This window comes from Sinocyclocheilus grahami, unplaced genomic scaffold (genome assembly GCF_001515645.1).
Source record: "Sinocyclocheilus grahami isolate Dianchi unplaced genomic scaffold, SAMN03320097.WGS_v1.1 scaffold307.1, whole genome shotgun sequence".
Taxonomy (NCBI): Eukaryota; Metazoa; Chordata; class Actinopteri; order Cypriniformes; family Cyprinidae; genus Sinocyclocheilus; species Sinocyclocheilus grahami.
Window position 1 is genome coordinate 144,922 of NW_015505486.1, and position 25,331 is coordinate 170,252.

General features: G+C 38.6%; 1 protein-coding gene across 1 annotated transcript in view; it reads right to left on the reverse strand.

Moving 5' to 3' along the window:
- The window catches only part of LOC107601576 (CREB-binding protein-like), a 58,151-nt gene that overhangs the window by 24,604 nt on the left and 8,216 nt on the right, over nucleotides 1-25,331 (reverse strand). The window contains exons 2-4 of the mRNA XM_016293812.1: nucleotides 16,559-17,199; nucleotides 2,455-2,616; nucleotides 546-789 (exon numbers count right to left, since the gene is read on the reverse strand). Coding sequence (XP_016149298.1) covers nucleotides 546-789; nucleotides 2,455-2,616; nucleotides 16,559-17,199 — 1,047 coding nt within the window. The remainder of the gene's footprint in view (nucleotides 1-545; nucleotides 790-2,454; nucleotides 2,617-16,558; nucleotides 17,200-25,331) is intronic.

Below are 25,331 nucleotides of genomic sequence, written 5' to 3' on the forward strand. Positions count from 1 at the left end.
ATCTCGGTTTCTGCTGTGGAAATGTGCAAAATGGGTCCAGAATGGGTGCTGAAAAATGGCTTATGATATTAAGGTCCCTCCTGCAGTGTAAGCCAAGTATTCAAGAGTGATATAAATAATCATGCTCCTCTTAATAAGCACAACTAATAAATCAGACATAACACTCTTGACGAGCAAGACTTCTTGACATTTGTTTTTCACACCGTAATAAAACACTCCGCCCGAACGAAATCATGTCAAGGAATAAAAGGTGTTTCGACGTTCCAGAATCCTTCATACATAGACAGTGAAACCACAAGAGCCACGATTGACTTCCCAAGTTTACATGAAGCCTGAGTGCCCGGCCAGACAGTTTAACACTGAGATGTAAAGTCATCACCGAAATATGGTTGTGGACAAAGAAAGACGGAGGAATACACAAGCACTTTCAGATTGACTCCGAGATGACACATGACAGACCATGATTTCTATAAAATTCAGAGCTTGGGGTAAAGTGCCGGAGTCCAGGTATACATTAACATAACTGGTCTCATTTTGCCTCTCACCTTGGCAGGACTTCCCCGCCTGGCAGTGGGTCATGTGGTTGAGGACGTTCTTCATGGTGCGGCAGTGGGGCAGGGCGCAGGCGCGGACCTCGCCATTGGCCTGCTCTCGCCGCTGGCACTTGTGGGCATGAAGCAGCAGGACCAGCTGCTGCTGGATCAGTTTGCGCTTCTCCGGGTCGGCCGTGGGGCCCGCCGACACCCCCTGTCCCGGGACCATGCCCACCGAGGGCACCTGCTGCTGCAGCTGGAGGGAAGAGTTTCGATTAGACAGAAGCTTCATTTCGGTTGTTATTATATAAAGAAACAAATCTTTCTAAATATTCTCAGTTGGTCAGATAAAGCCTCAAGCCACGAGAGGCTGTGAAGTTGTGATTTTATTCGCTGAGGTGTTAAGCATCCATTTTACGCCTTAATCAAAACAATGTGTTCTATCCTCTTGGCTTCAACAACACAGAATTGTTTTAACAGTTCTTATTTGTAAACCGTCCAGCCACAACTCAGTAATACTGTGAAATATTATTGCAATTTAAAATACCTGTTTTTAATTTGAACATTTTAAAATGTAATTCATTTCTGTGATGCAAAGCTGAATTTACAACATCATTACACCAGTCTTCAGTGTCACATAATCCTTCAGAAATCAATTAACGTATTTATGCACCCTTTAATTAATGTAAAAAAAATTCTTACTGACCTCAAACTATTCAGTAAAAAAAAAGAAAATAAAGCAAATTAAAATAAATATACTTTGTTGACCTAATTACCCAATGCCGGAGCAGTTTAGATTAATTTTCAGATATGACTGTTCAAACACAATTTTAAGCCGCTTTTCCACCAAAATAACCTGGAACAATTTGTCCCAGGAGCTTTATTCCCCAGACCGGTTGCTGTCTCCATTTCCATTGCAGTCTAAAGTACCGAGAAGATTAGGCAAATTGTCTGGTGACGTAGGTCTGCACGCGTTTCTCAATACAAAGTACGCAAATTTCAGACTTGCATCCTCGGTACTGTATTTACAATAAGATGAAATATGATAGCAAACACCACTGCCTCTTTTCGGTTTCATTTAAACACATTAATAGCCGCAGAAATGTAGTTCAGGGAACGTACATGCATTACAATGAAACGTAATATTATATCAAAGAGTACTGCCTCATTTCATTTTCATTTTAACATATTAATAGAATAAAGACCAAAGATTACCTGTTAAACTATATCTTATGTTTAACCACTACAGAGACATCAGAGCCAGCGGCAAATGTCAGAAGGCCTAGCCGAGTTGAGGCTGCTTTCGTCGGGAAACATGAGCACTGAGCGCCCGCTGATCGCGTGGAGCTCACGTCTCCGAAATCGGCGAAGCACATTTTCAAATAGGCGCTGTCTTTATAAATAAACCGTAGATTTGAGTTTTAAACAACTACATTTCTCGCCTGAAATACTTTAAAAACTATATTATGACACAATAACAGTAATATTTGGAAAATTATCTGAATAAATGGTGGTTGAAATACAATGCTGCGTGAACTCAACCAATCAGCATGTTCAGCGCCCAAGTCCCGCCCTCGAAAGTTCCGGACCTTTGAAAAAGTACTACCTCGCGAGCAGGGACTTTGAGGGGCAAATATTTACCCGGAACTTTATTTAGATCCTGGTTCCTGCGGTGGAAACACACCGAGTACCGGCCCAAAGTCCCTAGTTCCTGGGTAAAGTTCCTGCAGTGGAAACGGGGCTTTAGACTTCATTTAGCCAGATTATCCACTCTTTGCATCATATTCTGTCACGTGTAAACACGCACTTCAATTAGCTCCTCGAAAGAATAAATAGCTGCTGAATAGATGTGTGACGCAGAGACAAGAGAGGCCTGAAGTGTTCTGGACTGAACCGGAGCCAGCTGTGGAGGGTTACTCACCAGATTTGGCACGCTGGAAGCACCCTTCAGGGTGGGCTGGAGGCTGTTGGGAAGAGCTGCCTTGTTCTGGATCTGAGCGTTTAACCCAGCGCCGGACATCTGCTGGACCGAACCCTGTGCGTACTGCTGCCCGAACGGGCCGTTAGCGGTTGCAAGACCCATCTATGGAGGATAACATTTTTTTAAAAAGACCATCAGCATCTGTGAACCTCACCGAATGTTCATGAAACAGTGGCTCAAAAGGGCTGACAGTGTAGCGTTTCAATTTAAATTAATGGAGAGCAGGCAAGGCGTTACACAGGCACAAGGTCCTGGTCTCTGCCAGTGTAGCGTAGACACTGTCGAGTCAAACATTCATAGGTCAAAGAGTGTACTAAAAGATACTGTCATCAGCTGCTCAGTGACATCCGTCCGCTCACGTACGAGCAGTAGAGACCGACTTGCCTTTAGGGGAGAGCTTGAGAATGAGAAAAACAGTGTCTGCTCTTCATAAAAACACCAAACCAAAGATGCACTGATGATACAATAATTAAACTTTTAGATAATATACACTACCGTTCAGAAGTTTGGGGTTGGTAAGATTTTTAAATAGATTTTCCTCTTATGCTCACCAAGGCTGGATTTATTTGATCAAAAAGTAAACAGTAATATTGTGAAATAATTTAACAATGTAAAGCAACTGTTTTCTATTTGAATATATTTTAAAATGTAAAGGCAAAGCTAGATTTACTCAAGAAACATTTCTCATTATTAACAATGTTAAAAACAGGATTTAGGATTCTTGGTTGAATAGAAAGTAAAAAAAAAAAATAACTGCATTAATTTGAAAGGCATTTTCTTAACAAAAATATTTACTGTCACTTTTGATCAGTTTAATTTGCCCTTGCTGAATAAAAGTTTTAATTTCTATAAAAAAAATTAGCTGACCCCAAGCTTTTGAACAGTAGTGTAATATTTTGCATCAGCAGTGTAATTTTTTTATGCTAAAATAATACCCGTTTAATGCTCAAGTTACTTCAAAATATCTCTCTGATGTCATCCACATTTAATTTGCCCTTGCTGAATAAAAGTTTTAATTTCTATAAAAAAAATTAGCTGACCCCAAGCTTTTGAACAGTAGTGTAATATTTTGCATCAGCAGTGTAATTTTTTATGCTAAAATAATACCCGTTTAATGCTCAAGTTACTTCAAAATATCTCTCTGATGTCATCCACCAATAGAAATAAAATGGAGCAGGTTCATTAGAGGATTAACGATTATGAATTGTGGAGCATTGAAAGAAAAAAAAAAGCCTTTTCATTTACCTTTTTTCTTTAAAGAAACACACAAGGATTAATTGTTTGCAATATGATCTATAATTTGCATTTATAAAAAAACATGAATTTTCACACCAACTTTAATCTATCATTTACTGCTACTAAACGAAGTGCATGTACATGAATAACTGCATTAAACCTGAGTTACTTAGAGCACTTTTCAGTGATGCTTTCACAGTATGGTTCTGCAGCGGAGCGGCAGATCAGAGCTCCTCCAGTGGTGTGTGTAAACCGGCCCATCCCCCACCATCACTAATGTGAGCCTGCAGCCATTAGCGCTGCACGCACCGCTGCTGAACGTGCCACACTGAGGAACTCCCTGTCCTGAGCAATATACATCTCCGCTGCCTGTCGCTCTCCCACTTTCACTCTAACACTCTGTCCATGCAAGCAATAAAACTTCTCTTCCACATTAAACTGACTTTTCTAACAAACTCAGGGCTCAACAATAAGGACTGCCCGATGGCCCGGGGCCAGCGTGAAAGACGTTCGGGACAGTAGACAGATTTGTCACTTGCCCGATCGGGCCACTGCAGCGTTGTCACGACATTTTATCATTTGCAAGTGTTTTTAAGACTTGTTAAAGGGGTCATATGATGCTGCTAAAAAGAATATTATTTTGTGTATTTGGTGTAATGAAATGGGTCTATGCGGTTTATAGTAAAAAAAATAAAATAAACCCATTATTTTCCACATACTGTACATTATTGTTTCTCCTCTATAGTAAAAAAAATAAAATAAAACCATTATTTTCCACATACTGTACATTATTGTTTCTCCTCTATGCCCCGCCTTTTTGAAACGCGTTGACTTTTACAAAGCTCATCAGTTTCATCGGTGTGCTGTGATTGGCCAGCTATCCAGTGCATTGTGATTGGCCGAATACCTCAAGCGTGAGACGGAAATGTTACGCCCCTCACCACCATACTGTTGATGCCGTGTCCGGCCAGAGCGACGAGACAAAAACATTAAAACCCATTACAAACGAGGCATTTGTTGCATCCAGTGGGGACATAATTACTGATTATAATGACTTACTGTCTTTTTACGCGTTGCGTTGCATCGCGCCGCGTAAACATAAAACCCTGTCTGCATTTGTGATCGGAGAAATGACAAACAACAAGTGCTACTCTACACTGCCCAAAACTCGCGTTTGAAGCCGCGGCTTAGCGTGCGCTGAGACCGGGATAGAGTGAGCAGAGGCGGCGGGGTTGAGAACGGCGCAGCCGGCGGATTCGACGAAGGAGCGGCAACCACATGAGATGATGTTGTTTAAACTGAATCCAAGCCGTTCACACAGAACATATGCCTATTTATCACATTTTCTATAGGGATATTTATCACTGTTGCACTCGTGTCTCGCACAAGAGAGTGGCATGTTTAGAAAGCCATGTAAAATTAATGTAAGTTCAACTTTTAAAAAACATCAAGACTTGGCGGTTTTTCCCCATCCCACTGCATCTCATGTTTTTAAAGGAAGAAAGTACTCTTTTTGATTGATTTTCAGTCCTTTGTATTAAACCATACATACATGCATGATGCTGATTTGTTTCTAAATGTTGAAGCAATTTTATTAATTATATATGGTTTATAAACATTATTTTAAACATTATGCACTTTTTCAAAGATAGTCGTGTTATTTTATTGCTTTGAAGTGAATGTGCGTAAGTAATATTTTCCTCGATGCGCCCTCTTGTAACCTCAGGAGAGGAGCAAAAAGCTTTTTTCCCCTAACTGAAATAATGCCATTTAAATTTGAATATAATTCGAATATTGATAATTTAAGCACAAAATTCTAATTTAGTTTTTCAGCCATTTTGACAGCCCTATAGCACACACCTAAAATTCGAATGCAAAGAAAGTACTCTTTTTGATTGATTTTCGGTCCTTTGTATTAAACCATACATACATGCATGATGCTGATTTGTTTCTAAATGTTTAAGCAATTTTATTAATTATATATGGTTTATAAACATTATTTTAAACATTATGCACTTTTTCAAAGATAGTCGTGTTATTTTATTGCTTTGAAGTGAATGTGCGTAAGTAATATTTTCCTCGATGCGCCCTCTTGTAACCTCAGGAGAGGAGCAAAAAGCTTTTTTCCCCTAACTGAAATAATGCCATTTAAATTTGAATATAATTCGAATATTGATAATTTAAGCACAAAATTCTAATTTAGTTTTTCAGCCATTTTGACAGCCCTATAGCACACACCTAAAATTCGAATGCAACGTTTTTTGCATTCCCTACAATATCGACAACAGGTAATGGACCTTTTTGTCAATAAAAGTTAACTGAAAATATTTACATTAATGTAACTGCACCTGAAATTGACTAAATAATTTATACATTAGTGTTGGACGATATGCTCAATTTTCATATCGTCTGCCTGTGAGATCGCCGATACGTGATATTATCGTGTCAATTTATTTAATTATTTATTTACTTAGTTCTGTTGCTGGAAAGTGATCAAACTCCAGCGTAAGGCTAAAAACAGCCTAGGGATGCACGATATTATCGGACCAATATCGGAATTGGCCGGTAACGGCTTTAAAATGTAAATATCGGCATCAGACCGATATGAAAAATTATGCCTATATGTCTTGCCGATAAGAGGAATACATTAACTCACATGTGCTCAGGGTGTGCAAGTGATTAGATCGTGTCAGCATTGTGGCTCATTCTTGAAGCAAAGTTTTGCCTGAATGACCAGATTCATGGTTTTGGATCGCTGCATTTAAACTGAGAATGCAAGTACAGAATGACGCGTTTAGTGTGTGATATAGTCGACAGTAATAACACATGCAGCAGCAGCAGCAGCCTCCCCTGGGTCCTAATGCCCATTCGGTAAGGAGTTTTTATTTCGTAGGGGGTGCTGTTGGCCTACTTCTAATAAAATGAAAACAAAATACACAAATAATATTTAGACTGTTTCTGATTAAATAAAGCAGTAGTTGATGCCATAAAATCATGAGTATGTTTTGATTTAAAGGTCAGAAGCTATAGCTTACATGAACAAAAAAAAAATCACAAACATGACACTTAAATTAAATTTTATATATACTGATTTATTCATTAATGTGTAATATGTTATATTTTTGAACAAATTATGAGCTCTAAAAGTTTCAGAATTTTTACAACTCTTCTGTTTTAGACCATTAAAAAAATTTTAATCTTAAAATAAACTGTTAAGGTTACCACTGCATCTTTCTGAAAAAAAAATAAAAAAAATGCAGCGATTGAATATCATTTATTTATACTTATTTTCAAATCTTCAATGTACAGTCATTATAAAATAACTTCATTATTGTTTATTTTAGGGATGCTCCGATCAGGATTTTTGCAGCCAATACGGAGTACCAATTTCTTGTCATAGTGATCGGCCGATACCAAAAATTCAAAATTTATATAGACCGTTTCATCTGGCGCACGCGCCTGGCCCGGAGTTAACTTCCGGTCTGTGTTTGTTTATCAGTCTGGCTAGGGTGTGCAAGTGATTAGATCGTGTCAGCATTGTGGCTCATTCTTGAAGCAAAGTTTTGCCTGAATGACCAGATTCATGGTTTTGGATCGCTGCATTTAAACTGAGAATGCAAGTACAGAATGACGCGTTTAGTGTGTGATATAGTCGACAGTAATAACACATGCAGCAGCAGCAGCAGCCTCCCCTGGGTCCTAATGCCCATTCGGTAAGGAGTTTTTATTTCGTAGGGGGTGCTGTTGGCCTACTTCTAATAAAATGAAAACAAAATACACAAATAATATTTAGACTGTTTCTGATTAAATAAAGCAGTAGTTGATGCCATAAAATCATGAGTATGTTTTGATTTAAAGGTCAGAAGCTATAGCTTACATGAACAAAAAAAAAATCACAAACATGACACTTAAATTAAATTTTATATATACTGATTTATTCATTAATGTGTAATATGTTATATTTTTGAACAAATTATGAGCTCTAAAAGTTTCAGAATTTTTACAACTCTTCTGTTTTAGACCATTAAAAAAATTTTAATCTTAAAATAAACTGTTAAGGTTACCACTGCATCTTTCTGAAAAAAAAATAAAAAAAATGCAGCGATTGAATATCATTTATTTATACTTATTTTCAAATCTTCAATGTACAGTCATTATAAAATAACTTCATTATTGTTTATTTTAGGGATGCTCCGATCAGGATTTTTGCAGCCAATACGGAGTACCAATTTCTTGTCATAGTGATCGGCCGATACCAAAAATTCAAAATTTATATAGACCGTTTCATCTGGCGCACGCGCCTGGCCCGGAGTTAACTTCCGGTCTGTGTTTGTTTATCAGTCTGGCTATGGCGCCGGCTACAAACTCAGTTAAAGTTAAGGTGATGAGTAGGCTGAAGCTGGGCTCAGGTGGTTGTGCTGTGGGATGTTTCCCATACATTTATTTATTTGTGGCGCTCGCCACAATATCAAAATTGACTGATTTTCCAAAAGGCTTCGTTGAATAAACATGAGCACGTACTGCACGTTTAAAAATCAAAAGTATTATTATATGCAGGAAGACTATCTTTAGAAAATTTTCGATGTCATTTTCATTTCATCGTGCATGTTATATGCCTGATAAAGCAGCGTTTGTAAGCTCAGCGCTGCTTTGTGTACAGCCGTTACTGGGGAAACCTCTGTTTCTCCCACTTTAAAGCAACTCCTGCTGGCAGAGAAATGAATTTGCATTTTCAGTAAGTCTGCCTGATTTACGCAGCAAACATATTTTGCTTTTCCTATAGACCCTTTTAGGGCTGACGTCACAATTACGTCACCGAGCTAGCTGGAGGCAAAACAAAGGGGAAACTGGAGGCGGCCAATTCAAACCAGCGCAGACTCAGCTACATAAAGAGCTTAAAATATTGTCTTATTGTGATGTTGGGTGCCAGAATCGACATAGTAGAGGCTCCAATTTAAAATTTTAAAGCATACCCTGCTGCCACCGCCTGACAAAAAAAAAAAGATGACAGCTGTGGTTAAATGCGATAAAACGAGCGGACTGGACAGAAACGATAGTCAAAAATGCTTGCGTTTGCAGCACACACTTGTCAGAAAAGGTTAAATATAGTGTTGTTTTTTTGTTGTTATGTATTATGGTTTGTGTTATGAGTCTAAATATTTCTTAAGCGTCTCACGACTATGTCGCGTATGTAATAATGTCTGTGTGCATGTGTAAAACAACAAACTGACGATTTATATGCTTAATGATCTGTAATTGTATATATACATTGTTGTGATTGATTGTGGCTGGAATTTTTAAGAACTTGGTAAGAAAAAAAAATAATCAAATACATAGTTTAAAATTAGTTTCTGGAATTTTTATTTCTAGAAAATATTCACATCTTAATTTAAATGTACTGTATTGTAAAGTAAAAGTATGTAATGTCACTGTAAACTTACATCATTTACAGGAAGTATATACTTTAAAATAACTTTGTATCATTACATGACACATACATCTTCAAATAACATATCCATCACATTGAATGTTTAACTTTTTTTTTGTATTTTGGCCTAGTTCACTCTAATGTAGCTGTAAAATTAGTTGCCTGCTGAAATTGAAATATATATGCACCTTCATGACTAGACAGACACAGGTGAGTTTCTCTTTATTATAACGTTACACGTTAGGTTTCTCTATAGATGTGAATCATTCAACCGGAGTTAATACTGTCAGATCATCCATGCTTTGAGCTAGCGTGTAGGGTCGGCCAATCTGGTTTCGTCCGTTAAAGTTAACCTTTTCAAATAACAGTCACAATCCTGGACAGCGAGTGACTTTACATATGCAGGTCAAATCGGATTTTCTCCAGTCATTGTTAAAAAAAAACAACAAAAACAAGCTAACAACATTCATAGCTAGCGTTAGTGAAGCAGTCAGGGGAATCTTTCTGCCTCCACCTAAGCTCTGCCCACAGAAAAACGGCACGGACAGAAAAAGGGTCTAGCTATATCCATGGGAGCTGCGGATAATCCGTGGGTCGGGTAATAAAAAAAAATGCATTCTGATTATTTGCGGGTGGGTAAAATCATAAACTACATTTTTTTTTTTTTTATAATTTTTTTTCATGAGGCAGATGATTTTGTGTGGGTGTGTGTTCGTTCGCCTGATCGGGAAGTTGCAGTGACAGAAACGGTGACATTCCAGATAAAGTTTGAAAGGAGTAAAGCCTGTGTTAATGCTATTGAGTAGGCTAGTGTTGTCAAAAGACCCGGTATTTCGGTACCAAGTCGGTACTAAAAAAATGAAAACGTTACGGTACCGGGTTTTCTTAAATACCGGTGGTACCGAGTACCTCGTCAACCCAGTTCTTGAGGCGCGATCCGAAAGCTATCCTCTTCCGGTGTTGCCAAGTCCGCAGGAATTGGGCTGCTCTAACACTGTTGCCGCGGGTTGAAAAACGACCCCACTAACGTGATATTTAGCCACTGGAATGCAAATTTTGTTCATTTTGTTCAATGAAATCTTATTGTAAAGTGTTTTTAATACTACAGTTTCCAACTATTTGATATACACTTAATATTTGTAATCTTATCTAAATTTATTATAAAAGCTGAGGTTTGTTATTTCCTAAAAAGTTATATTTTAGCTGGTGTCAATGATCTAATGTTGCATTTGGTCAGACTCAGCCCACTGCAGAACAGATGTTCTGGCAGCAGAACTATGAATAAACTTTTGGGTGAAACTTGTTTACTTTTTTCATACTTTTATTACCTGTGGGAAAACTTTAAACACTTTTAAATAAGTATAAATAATGGCATTGGTTTTGTATATTTAATTATATATAATTATATATTATTAATAAAAATGTTGTTCAATTAGCATGTTTTTATGTTTTGCTTTGGTACTGAGAACCGTGGATTCTTGCTGGTATTGGTACCGAATACTGAAATTTTGGTACCGTGACAACACTAGAGTAGGCTAATATGGCCAAAGAAGATATTTTGTTTTATAAATAAATGTTCATTTAAAAGCAGCCCACGATCAGCGCTTTATGTTACCGTTATCCCTTACGGCTCCGACAACTCACAAAAGACTACTTTTAGCAAAGCAGCGTGGAGAGCCGCTTCAGAAACGTGCCGCGGCTGGCCGGTATAAACATATGAATTAGTGTGGCCGCGATCAGCTCCGGTTCCTGTGGAGAACATATCATCATGCAAAACATACACAACAAATAGCGAATTTTTCATTGTTGCGTCTAAGCGTCCCGCCCCTCATCTCAGCGGCATGTGTTCCGGTGAATATGTGAGAGAGAGAGAGAGAGAGAGAGAGAGAGAGAGAGAGAGAGTAACTTTACAAAAGACACTAGTACCTAAAGAATAAACACTAGTACCTAAAGAATAAGCACTAGTAGCTAAAGAATAAGCACTAGTACCTAATGAATAAGTACTAGTACTTAATGGAAAAGATACTAGTATCTAAAAAATAGATACTAGTACCATGAAAATAGATACTAGTACGGCTTACAGATTAAATGTTAAAACGGCTTGCCATAGTGTGTGTGTGTAGAGCAGGGCAACGCGAGGAACAGGATTGAGAACGCTGCTTTAGAACATTGATTTTGAAGCTTGTGAATCCATTAGAATCATTAGAAGACAGAATCACGATTCATATACGAATAGATTTTTACGTGCACCCCTAGTTTTCTTTCTTTTCTCTAAAGCAGCACAACATGGCCTCGCCCCCTTTGCTGCACTTTCCCAGGGACAGGGTTTGTCTGGGTTTGTGATGTCACAAACCCGGGAAGTAACTCACAGTCCCTACGAGCAGTTTTTGTAGGCATTAAAGTGCCAGAATTTTAAAAGACGATATCTCCGTTTGAATTGAACTTTCAGCGCCGCAACTTTGCAGATATTGTTTACGCTCAAACAGCAACATTACACACCAACTAACATTAAAAAAAGTGAAAAATCGCAATCAACCACCCCTTTACGCCCTATTCGGACGGGACTAGTTTTACAGGTCATTAGGGAAATTTCACATGATGTTCAGAATTTGCCACGTCTGTGTTTTTCTCACAACCTCTGTATTAATTCCAGAGCAAATTACCTACTGTTTTTCGGGAAACTCAGTGATTCTCTGTGAAAACTAATCCTATCCAAATGCGAATGTCTGTGATTGCCGATGATATTTTTTTCACAACACGTTTCCTTGTGTTTTGGCCAACATGAATTACCATAGACGGTTTTACTACGCAGCGCGCATTTTTTATTTGTTTGCCTCCCCGCAAAAAAAAACTAAACGATAAAATCAAGAGCCAGATCACAAACTGTTGTTTGTAAATGCACCAGTGTGCAGGCATTTTTAGTGTTTTATACATAAGATAAGATACAGTAAGAACATGAACAAAGAAACAAAGTAAAACAAACTGACAAATACAATAAAACAAATATACAAATGAAATGAAATAAACAGTGCTGTAATTTTTCCATGAAGTTCTACTAACATTACTGTTCAGGTAAGTAATAGCCTACAAAAGAAATCTAAAAGTAACCAAATGTAAATGAACACTGCATAGTTTTCAGTGCATGTATTGATAGATTCATGCTTGTTAAAGCTATAACGTTATTCAGATTAAGAGCAGATTTGCATTTTGATGGCCCAAGCACCAGTCTGTCACTTTAAGACAATATATTGACACACATCAGATTTTTTCGCAACTGTTCTCCTCCACATAAGACATAAACTGTGTTTAAGTAAAACTAAAACTCTTCAAGGTGGACATTTTGACATTTTTGTGTGTATTTGATCGATTGGACATGCGCCCGAAGCTCAAAGTGTAATTTGTTTGTCCGTTTTGGAGCACGTCGCGTGCACACATTTCAGCCTGAGTAACAGCGTCTCTTTTGCGGATTGTGCTTTCAACGTTTTATCAAACATGTCCTGCAATTTAGCAACAGTAAAGACAGCATCTTACAACAATCACCGATTGAGCTGATTCTGACGTTAAGTTTGGGTTTTAGGGAGGAACGAATGCGCACCACTGTGAATGTAATGTAATAAATGTATGTGTGTTTTATTAATTTCTCCAGTAACGATAGCAGAACCATTAACGTCAGAGCTTATCGATACTCCGGTCTTTCATGATTTAGCCCCGGGACCGATTAAATACCGGGTTTCGGTACCCATCCCTGGCTTTTGGTAAAATGAACATTATAGAAAACATTTATCGAACTCTTCATATCGTTTTAAAATTATATTGCGATAATTATCGTTATCAATTTATCACCCAGCCCTAATTTAAATATAAATGGGGTGAATTACTTCATGCCAAATTTAATGCAGCAAGTTTCGACCTTACTGATTCTCATGTGCAAGTAGCATAAATCAGTTCTGTCTACTAACAGCCATACAAATATGCCCACCGCAAAATAAACAGAAAAGCAAAATCCCACATTCTAATCGCACACACATATCACACCACCTGGCTCTAAAATGCATTAGTTATATTTTAATTTGCTTAAAAATGTGGTTAAAATGTCATTTTTGTTATTAAACTGTTAAAGATTAACTAATTTGATTAGACATTCTGTATGATGATGAACTGGATTATTCCATGAACAGAACCCAGAAAAAAACTTGTGAGATCTTGTGAGAAATCTAATGCAGATTTCCTCTGAACAGGACACATGAGAGCTGAGACCGAGCGGACAGTACAGACACGAGCGCTGGCACACAGCTGTGGACTGATCTCACACACTTCACCTGCTCTTGTGACTCTCATAATCTGTGTGCAATGCAAACACACGCCACACTGCTGACAGCACATCTATTCACCTCTGAACAAACACAGCAGATATGGAAACCCGTGATCGCTCTGGCAGCCTGTGTGATGTTATTCACAATATTTCAGTTGCAAACTCCATCGAGTGACTGATTTCTCGATATGAACCCAACATCTCAACACAAGAGCGTGCACTAGTGACAAAAGCACAGTGCGAGCAGCACACTGGTTTCCGATTGGTTTCCTGTAAAACCACAACAGTAAGACACATGCGATAGCCACAACTACCTTTCTGTGCAATCTTTCCTTCAAATGTCTGAAAAGCTCAAGCAGGCATAGATTCATGTTAAACACTGTCTTGGTTCAATTCATCAGTTGTTGATTGGATTAAGGAGGATCTGAATGTGAGCTTGAGGTTGGTTGTAAGAATGGGAATTATTGGCTGGAGAAATTACAAGAGAGAAGTCTGTTTCACCAGTAGATCGAGTTATGAAATTAAGAGGGGAAATATATATATATATATATAACCATGGATGAATTGTTCACAATAAGATCAATAGTCTTGTGAAGAATGATTTAAAGGTGCCATAGAATGCATTGATACAATATTTTAAATTGTTCTCTGATGTCCCCCCAGAGTGTGTATGTGAAGTTTTATCTCAAAATCATTTTTTATAGCTTGTTGAAATTGCCACTTTTAGGGTATGAGCCAAAACGCGCTGTTTTTTGTGTTTGTCCCCTTTAAATGAAAATGAGCTGGTGCTCCCGCCTCCCTTTTCAGAAGAGTGAGGAGCTTCACGAGCTCATGCTCGCGGGCATTACGGTGTTACGGTTTAACTGGTGGTGACCATGTTACTGATCCTCACATTGCTTCCAAATGCAATTTTTAACTATCACATTCCTATTTACGATCATTCTGGTAGCACGTGAAGGCAACATTGGTGAAAACAGGCAGAGACAATGGTAGCTTTAGCAACAGTAGCCTTACAGAGAGCCAAGAAGCTCTTTTGGAAAACAAAATATGAGGCTTGATGCTTACTTTGTCTGGACGTTTGCGCACGAAGCGTTGGTATCGATCCCTCTTTCAGAAGCAATCTTTGCACAACTCCAGCGCTGAACTGACCCTCGTTTGTGAGGCAGTACGGCGTAAAATGTTAACACAAACGTATAGGGCTTTCCCGTTTTTTTCCGGGACATTTCCTTTGAAAATGAAATTTAATCACCGTGTCCTCAGCGGTCTATGGAGACTCCTATGTTCATTGGTGCATCCCAACACATGACACTTTTAATGGCTCTTTGGCGATGACATAGTACCTCCAGCAGCTACAGCAAGAAAACAGTAATGGCGGACCACTGCTTCTCACTCAGGGCTGTGTAACGTATATGCTAATAGGGCAGAGGGCGTCACAAATGGGCAGGACTTTCCCCGAGTATGAAGTCATAGTAGTGAGAAATCTGGAACTGCATGACATAGTACCTCCAGCAGCTACAGCAAGAAAACGGCGGACCACTGCTTCTCACTCAGGGCTGTGTAACGTATATGCTAATAGGGCAGAGGGCATCACAAATGGGCAGGACTTTCCCCGAGTATGAAGTCATAGTAGTGAGAAATCTGGAACTGCTAGTGTGGAGAGATGGTTTATGATTTATTGGGATTATAAAACAATGAGTGGGTGGATTTTTACCATTATAGGCTGGTTGTTTTCACACACTGCAGCCACACAACTGTGTTCAAACACCTTATAAAAGTGATTTTTGCATTCTATGGCACCCTTTAAGAACTTACTTTTTTTTCTTTTTTACCAGCCATGTTTTTATGTATATGAAGAATCCATTCATGTAGGAATGTAAGCAAACAGACAAAGAATTAAATGCTTAAACTACTATGTGTTTAGTGCTACAGCCAACAACCATTTAAGTGTATTTATTTGTTTGGAATTGTGCAAATGTAAAAACGGGGAGAACTTACAGTGCTTTCATGATCTTAATGCACATTTCATGGACATGAGATGGTCTACGTGTGAAAATTACATGAGCAGCAGCAGAGCAGAATAATGAAACCGTTCACCCAAACATGAAAATGTACTCAGTCATTTGTTTAGAATAGTTTTCGCTGGGTTGATCTGTGCAGATTTCTCTCCTGATTCAAACGAGACCACTTTTCACTGGAGAAAGCAATATTACAGACAGAGTCTTGTATTTTAGTTCAAATGTCTTAATGAATTACTAATGGATTCATGAACTGATGGACAGGAGTGGTGTGGATTAGGCTACTTGTTGATTATTGTGATGTTTTTATCAGCTTTTTGGACTCTCATTCTGACTGCACCCATTCACTGCAGTGGGTGAGGGTGAGTAAATTTTCAGCAAATTTTCATTTTTGGGTGAACTATTCCTTTAAACATGACCGATTCAACCCACACAACAACTACTGTAACTAAGCACCACTGCAATATTAACCAAACAACAAACAAATGCCAACAGCAATCATCTGTACTAGTACAATGTATCAGACAGAATTTCCAAATGACCAGTCAAAATCTTTATTTTTTTCTATGAACTACCTTTATTTGTAGAAAGAAGTTTCTATTTCCCATCTCTTATGCTCCCCCATTCAATGATATATATATATATATATATATATATATATATATATATATATATATGGGGTGAAAATATCCATCATAAAACACAGCATGTCACAGATGCCGTCCATACACCTCAAGCTGAACATAACCCACAATTTCCTGTCACTTTAAGGCTTGCATTTTGATACTTGATAAGAAAAATGGCGAAACAATTAGCGAACCATCATGCAACAAGTAGTAAACCTTCCTAAATCCAAGTAACAAACAGCACGAGTTTCTTACTCCACCAATTGTAGTGGAAATAATAGGTTGAAACTGAAACTACACAAACGAAACTGGTCGAAACTGAAACAATTTGTTTATCTGTATTCGTGTAAGCTTGCCTAATCATTACACCCAACCACACTGAACATTTTTTGGACGCAAGACATAAAAAACAGCAATGGCGACTTACCTTGTTCATGTTTCCCGCTTGCTGGGGATTGATGGCATTGTGTGCCCCCATCTGTGGTGCACCCTGGGTAAGTGTCTCCGCCAATACGCTGCCAGAAACGCTGACCCCTTGCCCGGCACCCGGTGCTGCCTGCATGGCCTGACCCTGGTACTGCATCCCCGGAGCTGCCCTGCCTCTTCCGGCCGGCCCCATCACGCCATTCATCATCTGCCCCTGCGGAGCCATGTTCTGCCCCATGAGTCCATGAGACTGGTTGTTATTGTTCAGCATGGCTGGGTTGAAACCTGCACTGAGGCCCATACCCGGACTGATGTTGCCCTGACCGGTAGGGTTGCCAACCGGCTTTGGCGGTTGGGTCTGGTGACCGGGTGAGCCCTGGCCCATGGGACTCTTCCCCAAGGCACCCAGTTGGCCACCCATTCCAGACTGAGGGCTGAGGTTTCCAGCCAGACCAGAGCCGCTCCCTGCCTGCAGGAGCTGGGACAGCTGCCTGTGCTTGGCAGCAGCGTCCTGGACGGTGCCCCCCATCCGGCTCCCCACCCCTCCGTCTCCATTAGAGGGCATGGACATCAGCCCCAGGTCTCCGTTGGGTATCAACTCATCTGGAAGATCGTTTTCCAAGTCAAACAAGGACACAAAGTCTAGAAAAAGAGAGGAAAAAGATTTATCAGTTTACTAAATAAAAATAAATAAATCAGCCAATATTTGGCCAGTTACGTTCATTCTACATTGACTATAGGGATGCAGCGATTAACTGGTTTCGCGATTAACCGCGCTTTAAAACGTCACGGTTAATTAATCGTAAAGGTTCCGCTAAACTGAGTGTTTCTGTTACACGGAACGGAACTGTTGCAGCTTGTGCAAAACGAAAACAAAGTTACACTAGTGGTGCACCAGCTTAAAATGACGTGCTTATCAGAGGCATACATTTTCCCCTGTGGGACAAATAAAGTTAATATTTTTCGTATATTAATAATAGGCTACTTCATTAACTTTATTTACTATCCCTGTTGTAGCATTATTCATAAGTAAAAACCAACAAGATGTTTTTTTCACCATGTTTCCAAATTCTCTACCCCGGGTCCAAAAGAAATGTAAAGATTGTACAAACGGAAAACATTAAATACTTTTGTGATCTATTTCCATTTGTTATTTTCAAAAGAGAAATACTGAAATGGATGTTTACAGAGCAGAGGTCACCTTTTTTTAATTCCAGTGGGAGAGATGGACTTCTGTTTGTCTTTTGTTTATTATAATTTTTTGCTGTATTGTTGGTTACTGTGTTATTTCTGTTTCAAAAGCCAGCAATAAATAACACTTTAATATCTAAAGAGTGTTCATGTGATTTTATACATTAGTATAAATTGTTTATATTACAACAATTGTACATTGTTGGGAAGTGAATAAATGCATAATCGTCATAATCGTAAAACCGTGATTATTCCTCAGACAATAATCGTACCAACAAAACCTATAATCGCTGCATCCCTAATTGACTATTGGCCCATAAAGGGATAATTCATGAGTACTCAACAGTACTTTTCTTTTTTGTTGTGAAAAAGTTTGTGAATAGAGTAAATTGTGTAGGTCTCAGTTGATATGACTACAGATGGTGATAAATTTGATATGTAATGCAATTTATTATCAATAGGTTACCCTGCTATCTAAACAATGGCTTCAGCCCATATCAGTTAACTTTTCACTGACCATCTTGACTCGTTAACAATGAAATCAAAGTTTTGACTAATAAAGGTCACCCATTGCACACACAGACTCAACTTTGTGTTTTAGTTTGAGAACTGCGTGAGGAAGTCGACGCTGTTGTAATGTCTCCTTATTCTCAGCGGGAAGCGCTCCGATTCATGGCTAAAAATAAGAATCACTCCAGCCGCTCATCTGTTAGCCCTCGTACCCCCCTAGTCTTCAACAGCTGCCTGTCAGTCTGGTCTACCTCCTCACCACTGAGACCAACACAGTTAGTCGTACAGTACAGACAGAGAATAGTGTGTGCTTATGTTTTATATTAAAATAAAGAAAATTAGACTAACATTCCAATCAAACACCAGATCAAAAATAACGTACTGTGAATTGGCCTCAACGCACATATTGATAAACTGTATAATTTGATTGCACTGTAAACTGCGTAAATCACCCGTTGAATGCAGAAATATAAATGAAATCGCAAACTCAAGATTAGAAAAATTACACTTTACAAGTCCAGTTTGCAAGTTCATGCATTTAAAAAAAAAAAAACAGCTGGTTGAAGAACTGGTTATGAAGTTGAGTGGTTGCCCCTATAAACAATGGCTATAAAAACCATCAATTTATAAAAACAGAAAGAATGGGTCTTTACCATTTTTTTTTTTAAATAAAACATTTTACAGTAAAAACAACACTCATGCCACTCAAACTAAGAAAAATTTGCACGTGTACAAAGAACAACATTGAAAAACACGGCCTAGATCACGTTTACTGACAACGCAATCAAAGCATCTACATTTTTTTACAAAATGCATTCTGTATGCATAAAAAGTAAAATGCATGCACTATAAAGCACTTTGGATTGGTAGTCATAAACAGTAGTTTACTGGTCCTGAATGAGATAACAGGTGCATGTGTGTGTGGTGTGAAGGTGCTCCTTAAAAACCTTTTATAATGCTACTTTTCTATAATGCAAAAGCCGAATCTATTGGCGACTTTATCGCCATGTAGACTTTCAGTGAATAAAACCATAAAGGGAGAGTTCATTCAAAACTTAAAATTCTGTCATCAAATACTCATCTGATGTTTTTCCATACCCATAAGATTTTCACTCACACTCGAAGCACAAATAAAGACGTTTTATATGAATCCTCAGATTTCAGTCCCTCAGTTGAAAGTTCATGCAGATGCTTTGCATTGATGAATGAAAGTTTCATAGGTTTGTAACAACATAGGGGAAGTATTTGATAACTTTTTATTTTTTAATAAAACTAACCCTTTAAATATTGAATAGGGCAGGAATCACATGGACCACTTTTATGATGCTTTCAATAGAAGGAAATTGAGTTGCTGGATAATCTTCAAGGAGATTTCATAAAATTCAAGGAAAAGCCATATTTAGAACAACATGAGGGCAAGTAAAGGACGGTTTTAATTTTTGGGGTAAGCAAACAAATTAACTGTAATAAATATCATGTCAGCCCAAATATCAGGTCCTCATCTTTGTGTTTCCGCAAAAGCACTATGTGGTTGAATCCAGGCAGTTGCTCACACGGCATCAGATCTCATCTGTGTGGCGATGTCCTCCCCAAAGCATCCTTCCCCAAATCAGTCATGCTTCAGCCGAGACATTAAACCATGCAGCGAGCTGTCTGCCTGAAGCTGGTGGAGAGCAGCGTTTACACGCTTGGCTGTGTTTGTATGAACTAATGCAAACACGGCTGGAATAAAAGCGCACCCACGGCCGCCACACGCTCACATTAACAAGAGGAGGAACGCCCAGCTGGCAAACAACACACCCACTGGAACAGTCTCCGACACCAGTAAATGGCAAAAAAAATAAATAAATGTGGAAAACAAAAAAAGACCACAGAGACTTAACACAAACCCACAAATTAGCGTGCATACTAGAGGACACGTGCATGTGTTGCCTTTCTCACACCAGCGGTCCACATTACAGTCAGTGCGGCTCACAGCTACACTACAGCTGCAGAGTAGTGTTCACTTAAAGGGGTCATATGATGCGTTTTAAATTTTTCCTTTCTCTTTGGAGTGTTACAAGCTCTTGGTGCATAAAGAAGATCTGTAAAGTTGAAAAGACTAAAGTCTCAAATCCAAAGAGATATTCTTTATAAAAGTTAAGAGTCAACCACGCCTACCTAAAACGGCTCGTTCTAACACGCCCCCACATATCTACCTCACTATCTGGGAAGATTTGCATAACGCCGCCCAAATGTTCATGCAAAGAAAGTAACAAAGGCGTAACTTTTATTCTCGCTGTAGTACTGTTGCCGTGTCGTGAAGGCACTGTGTGATTCGTTGTGAAAGCGAACCTACTTTGTTTGGTCTTCCAAAAGAGGACGATATCTGCTTCGTCATACCTGGAGCTGATCCGTGCTGGTCGCTGAGGAAATACTACAACTTTGCGCTGTGGATCGCCTTTCACCGATTTTTTTTTTTTGACTTATGCGTTCACAATTTAAATGTGCTGCATTATTTTGCTCACTGCGCCCTCCTTTGGCATCGGGAGACAAGACAAAAGTTTCCTTAAGACCTATTTAATCTGCATATAAAACATTAGAAGATATTTGTTTAATTTTTTATTGTTTGACTTTTAAAACTAAAAATATTTGTTGTTTGTCTGAATAAATTGGGTTAATTTAAAAATACAGTGGTTACATTTAAGCATTTTTTTCTATTGCTCTTTGTTTTAAAAAGGTTATAGGTTCGATACCGAATGATATGAAACATTATATCGTTGATACATTTTTTATCTATATCGCCCAGCCTTACTTCAACGGCTCATCTACACTGAAAAAAAATATTTTTCGAAGTTGTAAATAAAACGGCTAACTGAAGTACGTTTTACAAGAAAATACTATTGCAGTCTACTTCAAAATTTCATATTTAAATTCAATGCGTTACTTGCTATTCCTTTGTAATTATTTGTGAAACTTATTAGCAATTTCTGAGTGGTAGTTGTTTCAAAGTAAATCCTAAACCAGATTTCTTTTTCAGTGTATGACTACTATTTGCAACACACACAAAAATCATATTTTGGAAATTATAAGATTCACTGTGATTCAATAAGTCAAGCATCATAACATGCTAAAAAGCTCTTCAAAAACACCTTAGCAACTGGGGCTGGCTTAAAAATATAAATTTCTGGATTTTAATCAATTCTTATTTTAATGAACCAATATCGACTCTTAAGGCCCAAGAATCGATCTATGCTGTTTTCAGGTGATGTGTAACAAAACAAACGTTTAGTTCACCCAAAAGTGAAAGTTCTGTCATTAATTACTCACCCTCAAGTCGTTCCACACTAGGCTTGCTGCGATAGACTGTGTTGACGGTTTTACCGGTGTGAAGCCGCAACACCGGTTACGTCACTTGCCCACCGCGGCACCGCCCGCCACCATGGTTTTGATTTTTTTATAGCAATAAAAATAATTTAGTTCAGTTAGAGTCACTACAGACACTACAATTAAAAACTGAATGTGGCTTCTCAATGCAGCGTGCCGAACGACAGTCGCATCACAGATCAGATTTTATTTACCACGTGAGGAGAGTGAGTCGAGCTGACTGAAAAGAAGAGTGAGGTGAGACAGACAAGACGATAGCAGGTGATTCGTTTTTAAACGAAATGCAAAAGCGCCTGTTTGTCAATACTTTGAATTTTGAAAAGCCTGCTGACTTTTGCCATTTATCTAAGGTGACATTGGAAGTTTTTTTTGTAAATATTCATTTAATTGGTTTCACAATGTTTGCCGATTTTTACTTTATTTAAACTTCATGTAATTTATTTTATTTGACATCAAGGTGTATGCCGTGCCTCCAAGCTTTCTTATTCATTTAGCTAATAAACGTTTTACGTTTCGTAGGCTATTTATTTGGTTCCACAGTGTTTACTTATTTTCAATATTGTATAGGCCTACCTATTTAAACTTTGTGTATGTTATTTTATTTTAGGCATAGCTGAATTGCCGCTCATTCGAAAATTTTCTCGATGCATCGATTACAAACCCTGACAATGCATATGCATCGATTTTGAAACATGGAATTTTGAATCGTGAATTGTTGATTTCGGACAGTAATCGATTTAAAACGCTAAGAATCGAATGAATCGCAATTACTATAAGCACGAATTAATGGAGACCTTGAACAGTGTTCGTGCCCTCGCATCTCTCCTTCACGCACTCCACTAACCGCCTGTGACTGTCACAAGATTGCGCTCGCGCTCAGTTCGTCTCACGGACACATTTTTTGAGCAGCTGATGTGTGATCTCTCCTTAGTACTCGTGGCCAGTAATGCTAAAGTGACGTAGTTTTGCTTTTCTGTAGTTTTTCAATGGCTCTCGGTCATACCGACGACATTACCTGAGCAGTCGAAGCCTACGCATTTATTGCATGGACGGAGCAAAAATGTAAGGGTCTAAAGCATACGCACAGCTCCATTGAATGATAAATGTGTTTTAACAATGTTGTTGAACCGAATGTATGAAGGAAACTGTTCAAATAGCCACAGCATTAACAACAACCTTGAAATAAGAGCGCAAGGTTTATCTGATAATCAGATGCATATAGCTTTTGTTGCTATAGCAAACAGACATCGGGCGCGTTTTCTTTCAGAATCATCATTCGCCAATGGAGAGGTGATCTCGCGCTCATAGACGTGCCAGGCTATATCTGCATCTAAACTGTATAAAAAGCCGAATGAACGGAAATGTTAAGACAATAAACACAATTTATGAATGATGCAGTGCTAATTGACAATTACAGTACAGAAACTATAAAGTATATATATTTTTTACCTTATTCTGTGCAGAAAATTTAAATAATTGTTTGTAGTATAAAACGATCATAAAATTGCCATTAGGAAAATTATAGATTGCAAATGATTGATTATTGTCCAGCAGTGTATTTGATTTCTAATAGCTACAGTTGGGAACCGAGAACTGTTTTTTTCTGTTTTTTTAAAAGAACCGGAACCGTGAGCAATTTCTAAGTTTCGGTTCCGAAAACAGTTCTGGTGCGACACGTGACCAAGCGCTGTGAGCAGCCTTGTGCCGGCGTTTTCCGTAAGCATGTCACAAACCAAATAACAGAAACGCCGCCCTGGCTCTTTAATTACTGAGCACATTGTTTCCCATGACGCGCACTCCACAGACGTGCCGCATCTTTAACTGCCGAACACATAGTTTTCCACGACTGTATGCGCACTCGTGTCTTTGATAACTGTGCACGTTGTTTTCATTCATTTTAAATGTTTAAAAATGTGGAAACCACTCATTGCATCACACCATCTCCTGATTGCATTATTATTTGTAAAATAGGGGCTTTATGGAATGTGTATACATGGTTATAAATATAACAGTCAATATTTCATTAATTTAGGGAAATGAACAAGTGTCTTAGCCCTCAAGGGACTATTTGGCCAACCAGCTTATTCCTGCTTGAAAAGCAAAATGTTATTGATAGTAGGGCTGTCACGATTATGAAAATTGCCTGGCGATTAATTGTCTAAAAATAGTCACGTTATTGCGATTAATTGTCTGTTTTAGGACTTTGGCGATTGTGCCGATTTCCAGACATTTTTGTGTGCGGTCGCACTGGCGCGACCACCACATTGGTCAACTCATAAGCGCTTCAATTTCTGTTCAAACATCAAACGGCAAAAACGAAACTGAAAGCATAACGAAACGGCGCTTAGAGTATACGCGCCGCATCAGCACGAGTTACGCGCATATTGAGGAAACGATGGATGGTTTTCAAGCGAAAGTCAAGTAAGAGACCGCTTCTTAAACCAGAGAAGGTGAACATGCTGGTATTCTTGTGGGGGTGAAAAACATGCAAGCACTGTCACCGTTAGTTTTACTTTTCTTTGTTTTCATTTTTGAAAAACTTATCTTTGCCGTTTACCTCACATTACGCTATGGAGGCTCTCTTTTATTTATTTGATTCTTCAGTGTTTACTAAACGTTCTGTAATTTATTAGTCGTATATAATACAGCATGTGGTGTGTGCCATGCCTCATCTTATTCGTTCTTACTGCTTTATTATTGTTGTGCTTTTTAATGAAGAATAACAATGAATCCATCTTTTGTTTTAGTCTTAAAAAATGAAAGGTGTGTAGATGTAAGCAAAACAGTGACAACAAGATCGCGAATTCGAAAGTGGAAACATCCCGAAGCCCGCGGCTTAACACAGCAAAAGAGAAAGAAACTCCCATTCACAAAATTTAAATCACAAATAATACTACTGATGATATGACTAGATAGACACGGTGAGTTTGTCTTTACTACACACATTAGATGTGATCCACCTCACAGTAACAATCCTGTCAGATCGTCCATCCTTTGAGTGAGTGTTTAACGTTACTGGTCGGCCAATCTGGTTTCGTTGTTAAAGTTAACCTTTTCGACATGTATCCGTGTTGTTGTTGCTCAGCAATGGCATGGACGTGATGTTGTCTGGGGGTTTGGCAAAAGGAGAGTGGGATGGTGGGCGGTGCTCGGGGTGGTGACTGAAGGCGGTGACTGTGTAGTTCTGACGTCAACTTTTTACGGAAGTCACAACGGTTCCTGAAAAATCACAGCTACTTTATGCAGGCTGTGTGCATTTTACTGTGGACTGACTGTTTTGAAACGTATATGGTAGTTACATAGCACCTAGACCTCAGTTATCATGAAAAAAAGTCAGGAAATTTCAGTTTTGACAATATGGGACCTTTAAAAGTGAAGGAAAGCGAGGAAAAGAGGGAAAACTCAAACGAGCTAAAATCGGACAATTACTTTATGCTGAATTGCTGCTAATTTGAAAGTGAAAGTAAAATGCACACGCCGCTTTTACAAGCTATTTAAAAGCGAAGGAAAGCAAGAAAAAACCCCACCCCACAGTGATACCTGTATTATCGGTGCTGTCGCACGCCAATTAACCGGTGGGAAAATGTCCTCACAGTCACAACCCTGTTCCAAACCCGTAAGACTTCTGTTCGTCTTCAGAACACAATTAAGATTTTTTGATGAAATCTGAGAGCTTTCTGATCCTGCATAGACAGCAATGTAACTGA